This window comes from Mobula birostris, chromosome 24, assembly GCF_030028105.1.
Source record: "Mobula birostris isolate sMobBir1 chromosome 24, sMobBir1.hap1, whole genome shotgun sequence".
Classification (NCBI taxonomy): domain Eukaryota; kingdom Metazoa; phylum Chordata; class Chondrichthyes; order Myliobatiformes; family Myliobatidae; genus Mobula; species Mobula birostris.
In genome coordinates, this window is record NC_092393.1 from 55,002,446 (window position 1) to 55,015,491 (window position 13,046).

General features: G+C 43.3%; 1 protein-coding gene across 6 annotated transcripts in view; it reads left to right on the forward strand.

The window, feature by feature from the left end:
- hgs (hepatocyte growth factor-regulated tyrosine kinase substrate) overlaps positions 1-13,046 on the forward strand; it is a 51,432-nt gene that overhangs the window by 12,693 nt on the left and 25,693 nt on the right. For 2 of the 6 annotated variants that reach the window (XM_072242625.1, XM_072242624.1), the window contains exons 4-9: positions 661-753; positions 3,656-3,779; positions 6,905-6,957; positions 8,415-8,504; positions 9,639-9,763; positions 11,521-11,547. In XM_072242625.1, the coding sequence (XP_072098726.1) occupies positions 661-753; positions 3,656-3,779; positions 6,905-6,957; positions 8,415-8,504; positions 9,639-9,763; positions 11,521-11,547 (512 nt within the window). The remainder of the gene's footprint in view (positions 1-660; positions 754-3,655; positions 3,780-6,904; positions 6,958-8,414; positions 8,505-9,638; positions 9,764-11,520; positions 11,548-13,046) is intronic. The other 4 variants (XM_072242629.1, XM_072242628.1, XM_072242626.1 and 1 more) reach the window with 3 other exon arrangements.

Here is a 13,046-nt window from a genome sequence, read left to right on the forward strand (position 1 = left end):
ACTTTACAAGGACGTTGCTGGAACACTTAAGTTATAGGGAGAGGTTGAATAGGCCTGGAGTTTATATCCTGGAGCGTAGGAGAATGAGGGGAGACTTGATGGAGGTATACACAATTAAGAAGGGTATAGAAAGGGTAAATGCAAGCAGGCTTTTTCCAGTGAGGTTGGATGAAACAAGAACTGGAGGTCACAGGTTAAGGGTGAAAAGTTTAAGGGCAACCTGAAGGGGAACTTTTTCCCTCAGAGGGTGGTTTGAGTGTGGAACAAGCTGCCAGGAAAGTGGTGGATGCAGGTTCAAATGCAACATTTAATAGAAGTTTGGATAAGTACGTGGATGGGAGAGGTATGGAGGGATATGGTCCAGGTGCAGATCGATGGGAACAGGCAGAATATCAGTTCATCAGGGACTCGATGGACTAAGGGCCTCTTTCTGTGCTGTAACGCTATGTAACTCTGATAGTTGGGGAATATGGGGGGTGGATCAGTAGCAGAACAAGCTTGGAAAGACATGGTCCTTGTGTTTATGTGTGTACTGTACATGAAAGCCAGAAGTATGCAACTGATTAGTGGATGGCTTTGCCGGGGTTAAACAATGCAGTATTTTGTTTCCAGATCTCCAGAATTCCTCGGACACTGAATTATCCCTTGCCTCTCTTTCAGGTTCTGGAATCTGTGGTGAAGAACTGCGGCCAAACTGTCCACGATGAGGTGGCAAATAAACAAACTATGGAGGACCTCAAAGAGCTGTTTAAGGTAATTTGTCACATGTATAGTGAAACATGGTGGGAGGAATCGTTTTCCATCAATGATCAACACAGTCCAAGCATGTGCTGAGGGCAGCCTGCAAGTGTTCACACATTTCCAGCACCAACATAGCACGCCCACAACTCACTGACTCTAACCCGTACATCTCTGGAATGTGGGACGAGACCAGAGCGCTCAGGGAACCCGTGCTGTCATGAGGAGAACATATAAACTCCTTACAGACAGTAATGGGAGTTGAAACCCGATCACTAGCATTGTAATAATGTTACCCGAACAGTTTCGCTCCCGTAGCACCCTCTCATATACACTCAGCTGCCACCTGTATCTCCATACCTAAAAAGTGGCCACTTGAGTGTGTGTTCATGGCCTTTTGCTGCTGTAGCCCGTCTACATCGAGGTTTGACGTGTTGTGTGTTCAGAGATGCTCTTCTGCACACCACTGTTGCAACTTGTGGTTATTTGAATTACCGCCACCTTCCTGTCAGCTTGAACCAGTCTGGCCATTCTCCTCCAACCCCTCTCGTTGACAGGGTGTTTTTGCACACACAACTGCCGCTCACTGGATGATTTTCACTGTTCTCTGTAAACTCTAGAAACTGTTGTGTGTGAAAATCCCAGGAGATCAGTGGTTTCTGAGATACTCAAACCACCCCATCTGGCACCAGCAATTGAACCGCTTGACCATGTCTGCATATTATTATGCCTTAAGTTGCTGCCACATGATTGGTTGGTTGGATATTTGCATTAATCAGTACGGGTACCTAATGAAGTGGCCACTGTGTATACAGTGCCTTTCGCAGCAGTACTGTACTATAAGGCTGTGGCAGCCATTTTTCACTCAGTACATGACTGGATCATCTGATGTTGCTTGAGACATAAATGGTGCCCAAGAGGCTGCGGAGAAATACCCTTCTCTTTGGGAAAACATTACATGGATCTGAGAGACAAGTATCTCATTCCAGAAGCAGTCACTGCATCGCCAATTTCCATACTTCCGGACTTTTCTCTTTGGAGCAAAGGAGGATGACAGATGACTTGATAAGAAGCTCAGATAGAGTGGACAGCCAGTGCCTTTTCCCCAAGGTGTAATGGCTAGGGCCATAATTTTAAGGTGATTGGAGGAAAGAAGAAAGGGGATGTCAAAAGTGTGTTTTTTTTTAAACAGAGGGTAGTGGGTGCATGGATTACCCTGCCAGGGGTTGGTGGTGGAGGCAGATCCATTAAGGACATGTAAGAGTCCTTAGATATGGACATGGATGATAGAAAAATGGATCACTATGTGGGAGGGAAGGGTTAAGTTGATCTTGGAGTAGATTATGGGTCGGCACAACATTGTGGGCCAAAGGGCCTGTATTGTACTATAACGTTATAATGTTCTGTGTATAACTTAGGATTCAATAAAATTTTCTTGATGTCCATATTCCCTTGGGTACAGTCATGCCATCTCTCAGGTGGTGTTATCCAAACAAGAGTAGTTGCCATCCATCTTATTAGTGAATGAGGTTCTTCCTTTTACGTGTTGGGATCCCAGTTGGATAAACCACAAAGTCAGGCTGTTGGAAATTCCTATATGTATAAAAGGCAGTCTCATTTAGAAATTGGTTATAGTTTGAGATTAAACAAACTCATATTTGCATTCTGCTCTTTAGTGATTTAAGTCGGCTTGATACCCTGCCTTTAGCTATTCGTGGTATTTGTACAGATTTCATTTCCTGATGATCTAATTGCCTTGTGATGATAAAGTTCCTCCCTATTGCATTGAGATCATGTGATTGGGGCAGAATATGTTGATGCTGATCGTGTACTGTTCCTACACGGGTCACGGTAATCCAATGAGTTCAGCTTCTGGACCTGCGTGTGATTTTTTTTCTTTTTAAGTGCTTACATAATTCTGCTCTTTCATGAATATCTCTTTGTTTACTTGTCGCCTGAAACCAAAGCTGAGCAGTGACGCCACCAACAGTTCATGGAAAGCTGCCAAAACATTCGTCCTATCTTGACGTTGGTTGACTGTTAATCTCTTTTCTTCCCACGTTCACACGTCCATAACCATCTCCAAATCTGAACCCCTGTGTGTCCCGTCCACCTCCCCCGTAGAATGCTTTTTATTCTTGGTCAGTTTTATGTTGTAACTCCTAAAGTGCCTAAACTAAAAGAATTTTAGTGTAATTTTTGTGCTGGCTCCTGTATTAACGTCGGGACATATCCACTGGGGACCAGTGTTTGTCCTTATTGATCGGATCTGTATAGTGTTAACTTGCTTAGGGACACAGCACGGTAACAGGCCCTCGCAGCCTAACGAGCCCGCACTGCCCAGTTACACCCTGTGACCAAGCAACCTCCTAACCCCTGCACCTTGGGGATGTGAGAGGGAACCAGAGCATCTGGAGGAACATGGGGTCGCAGAGAGAACGTACAGACTCCTTACAGAATTGAACCCAGGTCACTGGTGCTGTGGTAGCGTTATACTAACCGCTACACTACCGCACTGCCCTTGTTGTTTAACTCATTTTAACTTGATCAAAACTATTGTCCTCCTTAATTTTAGGGATCATTTCCATAGTCTGACTGAGAAATCCTTCCCCATGAATAATATTTATTGTTATCCATTCCAGCGAGTCAAAGTCATCCTTGATAAATGTATTCTGACAAACCAACTGTTAGAGTGAGGTGTCTCACCTAACAATTATCCTCCTGAGCACAGTTGTCTTTCCTCTTGGTTTTCGTGCCTGAGTTGCCTTTAGACTGATATTGCTCATCAGTGACGTTACTGAATGGTGCCTGCAGTGGTCTTTTGTAGTGCCTGAGACAGTCAGCGAGTTCTCGCTCCTCTCCCTTGTTGAGTCATCTGGTGGAGTTACATGAGCTGATGTGTCGCTGTGCTTTGCAGAAACAGACCGAGACCAACGTTCGGAACAAGATCTTGCAGCTGATCCAGGCCTGGGCGCAAGCCTTTCGCAATGAGCCCAAGTATAAGGTGGTGCAGGACACCTACCAGATCATGAAGGTGGAAGGTAAGATCTTCTCAGTAGCTGTGGGTGTAACTGGTTCAATTCTGTCCCTCCTCCCCTTCCAAATCTCCCCACTCTGTTCCATTCCCCACTCTGTATATCCAAAAGCTGTGAGTGGCTCCAGCCTGCTGGTCCATCGCTCCGTTGTGGATCTGAGTGAAATCCAGTCTTGATTCCAGAGGGCTCTCTGGCACGTTGTTGGCTTTGCCAATCAGAATCGGTTTAATATCACTGATGCATGTGGTGAAATTTGTTGTTTTGCAGCAGCAGTACATTGCAATACGTAAAGTGCACTATAAGTTACAATAAAAGTTTTTCACCCCGATTGTCTGCTCTTTCATCACTTCCCATCATTTCATCCTCTCAAGTCCCCATTTTTTTTTTTACAAGTGCCTCAGTTAACACCAGCCCTCGACATCTGCTACACCTTCGTGGATCAGCGTTTGTGATTGCTCTTTGGAAGCTGTTTCTGATTCTTGTGCCGGGGGGTGGGGGGTGGACGGGGGTTGATGGCCGCTGCCTCCTGAGGTGAATACCGATTGAACACACGGCATTGTGCTCGTTGTAGTCACGGGGTTCTGCAGATACTGGAAATCCAGAGGAACTCAGCAGGTCAGGCAGCACCTATGAAGGGGAATAAACAGTCAACGTTGGGTCCTGATGACGTATTTCAGACTGAAACACCTACTCAGACGTTGCCTGACCTGCTGAGTACCTCCAGCATTTTGTGTGTTGTTGTGTTGGTTGCGTGCTGCAAAGTTGGTGCACGCGTGTCTGGTATAGTCCCTGCAATTATTACAACTAAATACGGTATTTACACGATTTTTTTTCCCTCCCCCCCCCCAATGCACCAATGACTACTGATATGTCTGCTTTGCTTTGAGTAAGGTATCTAATGTATTTAATGCTGACTGCATAATTAATATCCATTAAAATCACCCCAGCTGTGGGGCAACTATATGAACTTTGGCTGCTGAACTGCAGCTGATTGAATTTCTTTCCTCTCTTGTGGCAGTTACCTGAAGCCTTGTTGTGGCTTGTGCTTCTGTATAATTTTATAAATTTGTTGATGAGGTACTCTATATCGCCTTCGGTTCTGGGTGCCTCATTATGTGGAAGCTTTAGAGAGGGTGTGTTTACTAGGCTGCTGCCTGGATTAGAAAGCATGCCTTATGGGGGAAGGCTGAGTAGCTACGTTTTTTTCTCTGTAGAGTGAAGGAGGATGAGAGGTGACTTGATAGAGGTGCATAAGATAAAAGGCATAGATTGAGTGGGCAGCCACAATGATTTTCCTAGGGTGAAAATGGCTAATACAAGGGGTGGGGTGCATAGTTTTAATGTCAGGCGGATGCCAGAGGTACGTTTTGTTTTAACACAGGAGATTGGTGAGTGGGTGGAATGCCCCGTCTGGAGTAGGGGGTAGAGAGACGTACTTTACAGCTTGAGAGACTCAAGATAAGCACATGGATGATTGAAAAATGGCAGGCTGTGTCCGAGGACTGGAACAGAATTGTGGGCTGAAGGGTCTGTACAGTGCTGTAAAGTTTTATGTTCACTGTCCTGTGTGTGTGCGTGGGTGCACGTGCATATCTGCCACCTGCATCTTTAATTTCTGAAACGATACTGTAATCTCAGTAATTGGTTTCCATCAGATGGAAATGTCAGAATGGCCAAGTGTATGTGTATGTGCACATGTGGTTTCACTATAACATTTGTTTTACAAGAGGGAAATCTGCATAATTACCAACAACCCCTGTGAATGTCCAGCAATGATGCGGCAAAATTTAAATCAACATTTTTGTTTGCGATTGGAAGCCTGTTTGAATGGAAAATCCTGCAAAAAGTAGTGGATACGGCCCAGTCCATCACGGGTAAAGCCCTCCCCACCATTGAGCACTTTTACACGGGATGCTGTCACAGGAAAGCAGCATCCATCATCGGGGATTCCCAACCCGGGACATGCTCTCTTCTCGCTGCTGCCATCATGGAGAAGGTACAGGAGCCTCAGGACTCACACCACCAGGTTCAGGGACAGTTACTACCCTTGAACCAGTGTGGATAACTTTACTCCCTCATCACTGAACTATTCCCACAAGCTATGGACTCTCTTTCAAGGGCTTTTCATCTCATGTTCTTGATGTTTATTGCTTATTTATTTATTATTATATTTTTCTTTTGTATTGGTACAGTTTGTTGTCTTTTGCACGTTGGTTGTTGGATGTGGTCTTTCATTGATTTTACGATGTTTCTTGAATTTACTGAGTATGCCCGCAAGAAAACGTATCTCAGGTTGTATGTGGTGACGTATATAGTATGTACATTGAGAATAAATTTACTTTGAAGTTTGAACCTGGTTGACCGGCTGAATTTATCATAACCAAATAGCTTGATGGCTCCAGGAAAGTTCATATAACAAGACATAAAAATCCTTTCAATTGTCTGAACAGGTAGGGCAGGATGGTTAACTAAATACCAAGTTTGAGAACTCAACATATTTTAAATTTTCTGGCCAAAACTGAATTCTGTAAGGTCCTCGAGCTTCACTTAGTAAACCAGGTGTAGCTGGTGAAATCAATGCCTTCAATCTCTTGACTTAGAATATTGTTATCTAACAAAGAAATGGATTATACAAAGTGATCCCAGTCCTTAACTCATAGTTTTGATTGTTAAAATCAAAGAAGAGCTTCATCCTCTTGAGCTCTGCAGAGAAGTTGTCTCTTCAATGTTGCCTTTGCATATGAGAGATCTCATAGTTTGCAGAGGGCAGTGAAGAAAGTGCAGCTCTCAGCTTTGGGCTCCACAACCTAGAACGTGCCCTCTTCTCATTGCACGTGCCCTCTTCTCATTGCTACCATCAGGGAAGGAGGTACAGGGGCCCAGACACACCGCTACTGCTTTAGAAGTAGCTTCTTCTCCACCGCCATCAGATTTCTGAACAGACAAGGAACCCACTATTCTTACTCTCTTTCTGCACTTCTTATTTAATGTTTTATTATTGTAATTTATAGTATTCATATGTAATGCTCTGTACTGCTGCTGCAAAACAAACAAATTTCAGTGATAATAAACCTGATTCTGATTCTTATTCAATTTAAATTCTGATTTTTTTTTTAAAATCTTCATTTCAGGCAATGTCTTCCCAGAGTTAAAAGAGAGTGATGCCATGTTTTTGTCTGAAAGGGTAAGGGATGTCAATCATGCACTTATTTAATGTTAATGTAGATTATATAATGTGTAAAATAAATGTAAGGTAGATAAGTTTTTGGAATGTTGGATGTATCTAATTTAATGTTTTGTCATCTACCAGGTTTAAATGTGTTGCTCTTGGTGAATTCCATAACTTTTCACTCAGTCTTTATTCTGCTGATGTGAGAAATTCTGTGGCAGCGTTGGAGTGTAAGCCCTGTGATTTGTAGAGGATTTATTTTCCATTGAAAATATTTCCCATATTTCATTCCTGGACGGTGCAGGACAGTAGAATTCTCAAGCGTACCGTATGTGTGACCCTGGAACATCTCTGCTTTGTAGCCAGTACTTTATACTTTATTGTCACCAAACAATTGATACTAGAGCGTACAATCATCACAGTAACAGCCAGTAGAGCTGCTGCCCCACAGTGCCAGAGACCCAGGTTCAATCCTGCTATAGAGCTGCCTGTGTAGAGTTTTCTTTCTGAGTTGTGGGTTTCCTCCACGTGCTCTGGTTTCCTCCCACATGCCAAAAGCATGCTGGCTCCTATGTTAATTAAGCCACCATGTATGTAAGTGTGTATGGGTGAGAGGAGAGTGGGAGAAGGTTAGGACTGTTTGGTGGGTGCTGGAATCTGGGAGCTCTGAAGAAAATGGGTGAGAATTGAAAACTGGCATTAATGTGGGATTGGTGTATAATGGGATATTTGTTATCGGTGTAGCCTCAAAGAATCTGCTTCTGTGCTCTGTCAGAATCAGTTTATTATCACCAGCATGTGTTGTGAAATTTGTTAACTTAGCAGCAGTTCAATGCAATACATTATATAGAAGAAAAAAAATAAATCAATCAATTACAGTGTATGTATATTGAATAGATTAAAAATTGTGCAAAAACAGAAATAATATATATATTTAAAAAGTGAGGTAGTGTTCGAGAGTTCAATGTCCATTCAGGAATTGGATGGCAGGGGGGAAGAAGCTGTTCCTGAATCACTGTGTGCCTTCAGGCTTCTGTACCTCCTACCTGATGGTAACAGTGAGAAAAGGGCATGCCCTGGTGCTGGAGGTCCCTAATAATGGACGCTGCCTTTCTGAGACACCGCTCCCTAAAGATGTCCTGGGTATTTTGTAGGCTCGTACCCAAGGTGGAGCCGAGATCTGCTTTTTGCCATTATTTGCAATTGACATACAGAGTCATAGAGAACTACAGCACAGAAGCATTCCCTTTGGCCCATCTAGTCCGTGCCAAACTATGATTCTGCCTAGTCCCATTGACCTGTACCCGAGCCATACCCCTCCCATCCATGTATCTATCCAAACTCCTCTTAAGTGTTGTAATGGAGCTTGCATCCACCATTTCTGCTGGCAGCTCACCACCCTCTGAGTGCAGAATACGGAAAGGGAACTCTGACAACTGCCCAGGATGTACTGAAGCGTGATTTTATTTCAGATTTGTTTTGTGACACCGCAGGCTCCGGACTGGGTAGATGCCGAGGAATGTCACCGGTGCAGAGTGCAGTTTGGAGTGGTCACAAGGAAGGTAAGTAACTCCACAGCGTCACCTGTGGGTCAGGCAGTTCTGAAAGCCACTGGTGTTGAATCTCATTGTGAAACAGTGCCACAGTGCAAGAGAAAGTAACATACAAGCAAAGAGTTCATTGGCACCCTTTGTTACCCTGGGTGTTTGAAAGTACATTACAGTCAGTGAAGCCATTAGTCATGGTCATGTTTGTTTTTAGAATATTTTTATTCTATTATTTCATTATTATTCTAATATTAATAAAATAATTTGTAATAGTAAAAATAATTTTATTGTGTTATATCTTTGAATTTGCCTTGTGTTCTGTGTTGGTCTGCCATGCATTGTGGGCACGCTATGTTGGTGCCAGACTGTGTGCTGACACTTGCGGGCTGCCCCTAGCCTACCCTCGTGTGTGTTGGTTGTACAGGCAAACAACCCATTTCACTATGTTTCGATGTACATGGGATAAGTAAGTTTGAATCTTGAATAAGCATTTGTATGAAACCCCTCGGTTTCCTTGGCTGCGTAAGTCTCGGGAAGACACTCTCCGGCCCCACCAAACTCGTGAGATTGAGGTGCGTTCCCACCCCAAACCGCTTTTGTGTGGATGCTGTGTAATTCGCTACCCTGTTACAAATTAGTGATATGAAATAACACACAGTACACCACATACGATTAAAAGATTATCTTGATGATTCTTAATTTGACTAACAGGTCAGTAAAGAAAAGGGCCCATTTTAATGAAGCAGTCTCATCTGCACAAGTTGGAGCTCTCAGTTGCTCCAAGTCACCAATCCTCCATCGATCTCATCCCAGGCTTCGTCAAATCACAGTCCCGCTCCAGGTCAAATCCTACAACCTCTTCTCTCCTGCGTCTTCCCTCTTCATCTCCTCTCAAACAAAAGCCCCAAGCCTCAAGCCCAACCTTAGTGTCCCTCACCAGAGAAACCTCCCCATAATTCAACCATCCTAATTGGATGACACACTTTTCTCCTCAAATCTTCAACAATAACCTAAACGAGCTGGAAACAAGCTGCTCTTACAGAACTGCCAAAATGAAATACATACAGCATAACAGTAAAATATGAACCAGCAAAACTATAATATTACATTCCTTAGTTCAATACTGTTGTTATAAATTCTCCTTTCCAGCATCACTGCAGAGCATGTGGGCAGATCTTCTGTGGAAAATGTTCCTCCAAGTCCTCCACCATCCCCAAATTTGGCATCGAGAAAGAAGTCCGAGTTTGTGAGCCATGCTTTGAGCAGCTGAACAAGTTAGTAACTTCTGGTCTTGATGCATGGGACATAATGGCAGGTTGATTTGAAAGGGCAGCTGGTCAGCTTTCAGTAACAATGTTTCGCGTTTCCCATGTACATAATAATTTCTCAGTCTGCAGGGCTGCCCAGTGTCCGGTTGGTGTTAAACAAAGGTAAGATGTTCCCTGCTGGGAACTGAGGAGACACCTGCAAAGGTATTGGAATTGGTTTATTGTTGTCACTTGTACCAAGATACAGTGAAAGGCTCGTCTTACCTACTGTTCATCCCGATCAGATCATTACACAGTGCATTGAGTAAAACAATAACAGTGCAGGATAAAGTGTAAAAGCTACAGAGAGAGTGCAGTGCAGGTGAACGATAAACTGTAACATCATAAGGAGGCTAAGAGAACACCTTTTGTGCAAGGGGACTGTTCAAGAGTCGTTTACAGTGGGATAGAAGCTGTAAGCCTGGTGCTATGTGCTTTCAGGCTTATGTATCTTCTGCCCGATGGGAGAGGGGAGAAAAGAGAATGTCTTGGGTGGGTAGGATCCTTCATTATGGATGTCTAGGGTAGGTAGGGTCTTTGATTATGGATGTCTAGGGTGGGTGGGGTCTCTGATTATGCTGGCTGCTGCAATTTAGTGTGGACTTAGAGTAACACAGCCTAACTCTTGCTGAGCATTATGACAAAGAGTTTGCAAGTACCTAGTTTTTCTGGTTAACGTACAATCGAACCTCGAAACAGCCTGGGAAGACGCAATCTTCCACCTGACACGATACTGTTGTTCAGTGTGTCCCGAGCTGACTTAAATTCACGATTTCACTTTGTTGGGAACTTCTCCCATCAGGGATAGCCAGGCAGCAGAAACCAGACATGATCCTCTCTGTGACTGGGGCTTTTAGCCATCCTTGGCTCAGTGCCATTTGGTGTGGAACACATAAAGCCAAGTCCAGGAGACTTGTGCTGAGCAATGGTCGCCATGGCAACATGCTGGTTGCCCATGATTTGACCCATGGTTAGAAGAGGTGAGAGTTCAGAGACAATAATGAATAAAGAATAAAAACGGTCAGGGCATAAAACCAGTAATTACCTCCCCACCTTGTTGCTCTTAGTTTCCAGTTAGATTAAAATTAGTTCAAATAAAAATCACATCTTGTTCATTCCGATGGAGAATATTTCCATTACATTGAAGAAAACACTGAAGGTTGAGATATCAAAACTGGGCGGTACTAGTGGTAACTATTGATGGGGAAAAAACGTGACCAGAATCTCTCACGGGCAAGCGACATGTGAACAGGGAGTGTGATGATAAAGTCCGGTTCTTTCTTCGCAACGAGCAGGTGTGGAGATTTCAGGATCAGTACTTCTTTATTTAGCTTGGCTTACTTAAAATATCTTACACTACATTTAAGTTGTGTATGGATCCAATGTTTATGAATTAGCTGGTTAATCTTATTCTTGCCATACAAATGCCAGTCCTTAATCGCCCAATTTCTACACCAGTTACTTCACTTGGAGAGGATGTAATCAGTCAAATTACTTGCTAAATCCAATAAATTGAATGCTTTGGGGGAGAAATATTCCACTTTTTTGAAAACATGACACATTTCAGGGTGTTCTGTTCCTTGAGATTGTAAATAAATGCCTCCTTTTTAAAAAAAACTCCAGTCCTTGCAATGACTATGTAATTCAGACTCGGGTGGTTCAGGTTGTTAAAGTTAAGAATACAGTGTGTGAATCTCTGGTGACGTATAATTTTTTTTTCACAGAAAGGAAGACCTTGACAGCAGTAACATGTACGCCAAACTTTACTCTTATATTGAAATGGTAGATTACGGTTAATCCATTATTGCCACGTAACTTCACCTTTCTGTTAATTTAAAGTTAATGAAATTTAACCTTATGCATTAAATACTGACAATCAGCATACGGTTTTGAATGTTAAAGAATCTGTAAAGATTTAGACCATAAGACATGGGGAAAATTTAGGCCATTCGGCCCATTGGGCCTGCTTTGCCATTCCATCATGGCTGTTTTATTATCCCTCTCAACTCGTTCTCGTGTCTTCTTCCTGTTACATTTGACACCCTTACTAATCAAGAACCTTTCAATCTCTGTTTTAAAAAGATACAATGACTTGGCCTCCACAGCCACCGAATTCAACATTCCACAGATTCACCACCCTCTGGCTAAAGAAATTCCTCCTCATCTCTGTTCTAAATGGACACCTTTCTATTCTGAGTCTGTGCCCTCTGGTTGTAGACTCCCCCACTATACGGAACATCCTAGATTTCAGTGAGAACCCTCCCCCCCCCCCCATTCTTCTAAACTCCAGTGAGTACAGGCCCAGAACCATCAAACACTCCTCATTTATTAACCCTTTCATTCCTGGGATAATTCTTGTGAACCTCCTGTGGATCCCCACCAATGCTAGCACATCTACTTTTAGATAAGGGTCCAAAACTGCTCACAATGCTCTGTGTGGTCTGACAAATGCCTTATAAAGCTTCATCATTGCATCTTTGCTTTTATGTTCTAAACCTCTGGAAATGAATGCTTACATTGCATCTCCCTTCCTTGCCACTGATCTTTAGGGAACCTTGCATGAGGACTCCCAAGTCCCTTTTCAACCCTGATTCTCCCCATTTAGAAAATAGTCTACACTTTATGCCTTCTACCAAAGTGCATGACCACGCCTCCCAAAACAATATTCCATCTGCCACTTCTTTGCCCATTCACCCGATCTAAGTCCTTCTGCAAACTCCCTGCTTTTGTCAGCACTAAATGCCCTTCCACCTATCTTCATATCATCCGCAAGCTTGTTCACAAAGCTATCAATTCAGTCATCTAAATTATTGACATATAACGTGGAAAGAAGTGGTCCCAGCACCAACCTCTGCATAACAGCACTAGTCACTGGCAGGCAACCTAGAAAGGCCCCTTTATTCCCACCCTTTGCCTTCTGCCAGTCAGCCAAACTTCTTTCTGTGCTAACCATCGTTTCACTCCACACGCTGTCTCATATTACCTTTGCACATCCCCACTCTCTACAGCTATCTTTTGTACATTTTCACAGTCCAGTGCCAATGTTCTATCCACCCTAGTATCTTGCCTGCAGCCTCATGTGCAGCACCTTGTCAAAGGCCTTCTGAAAGTCAAAGTAAATGACATTTACTGACTCGCCTTTTGTCTATCCTGCCTGTTATTTCCTTAAAGAATCCCAACAGATTCATCAGGCAGTCGGGCATGACGTCCCCTTAAGGAAGCTATTAACGCAGAAGAACAATTTATTGCA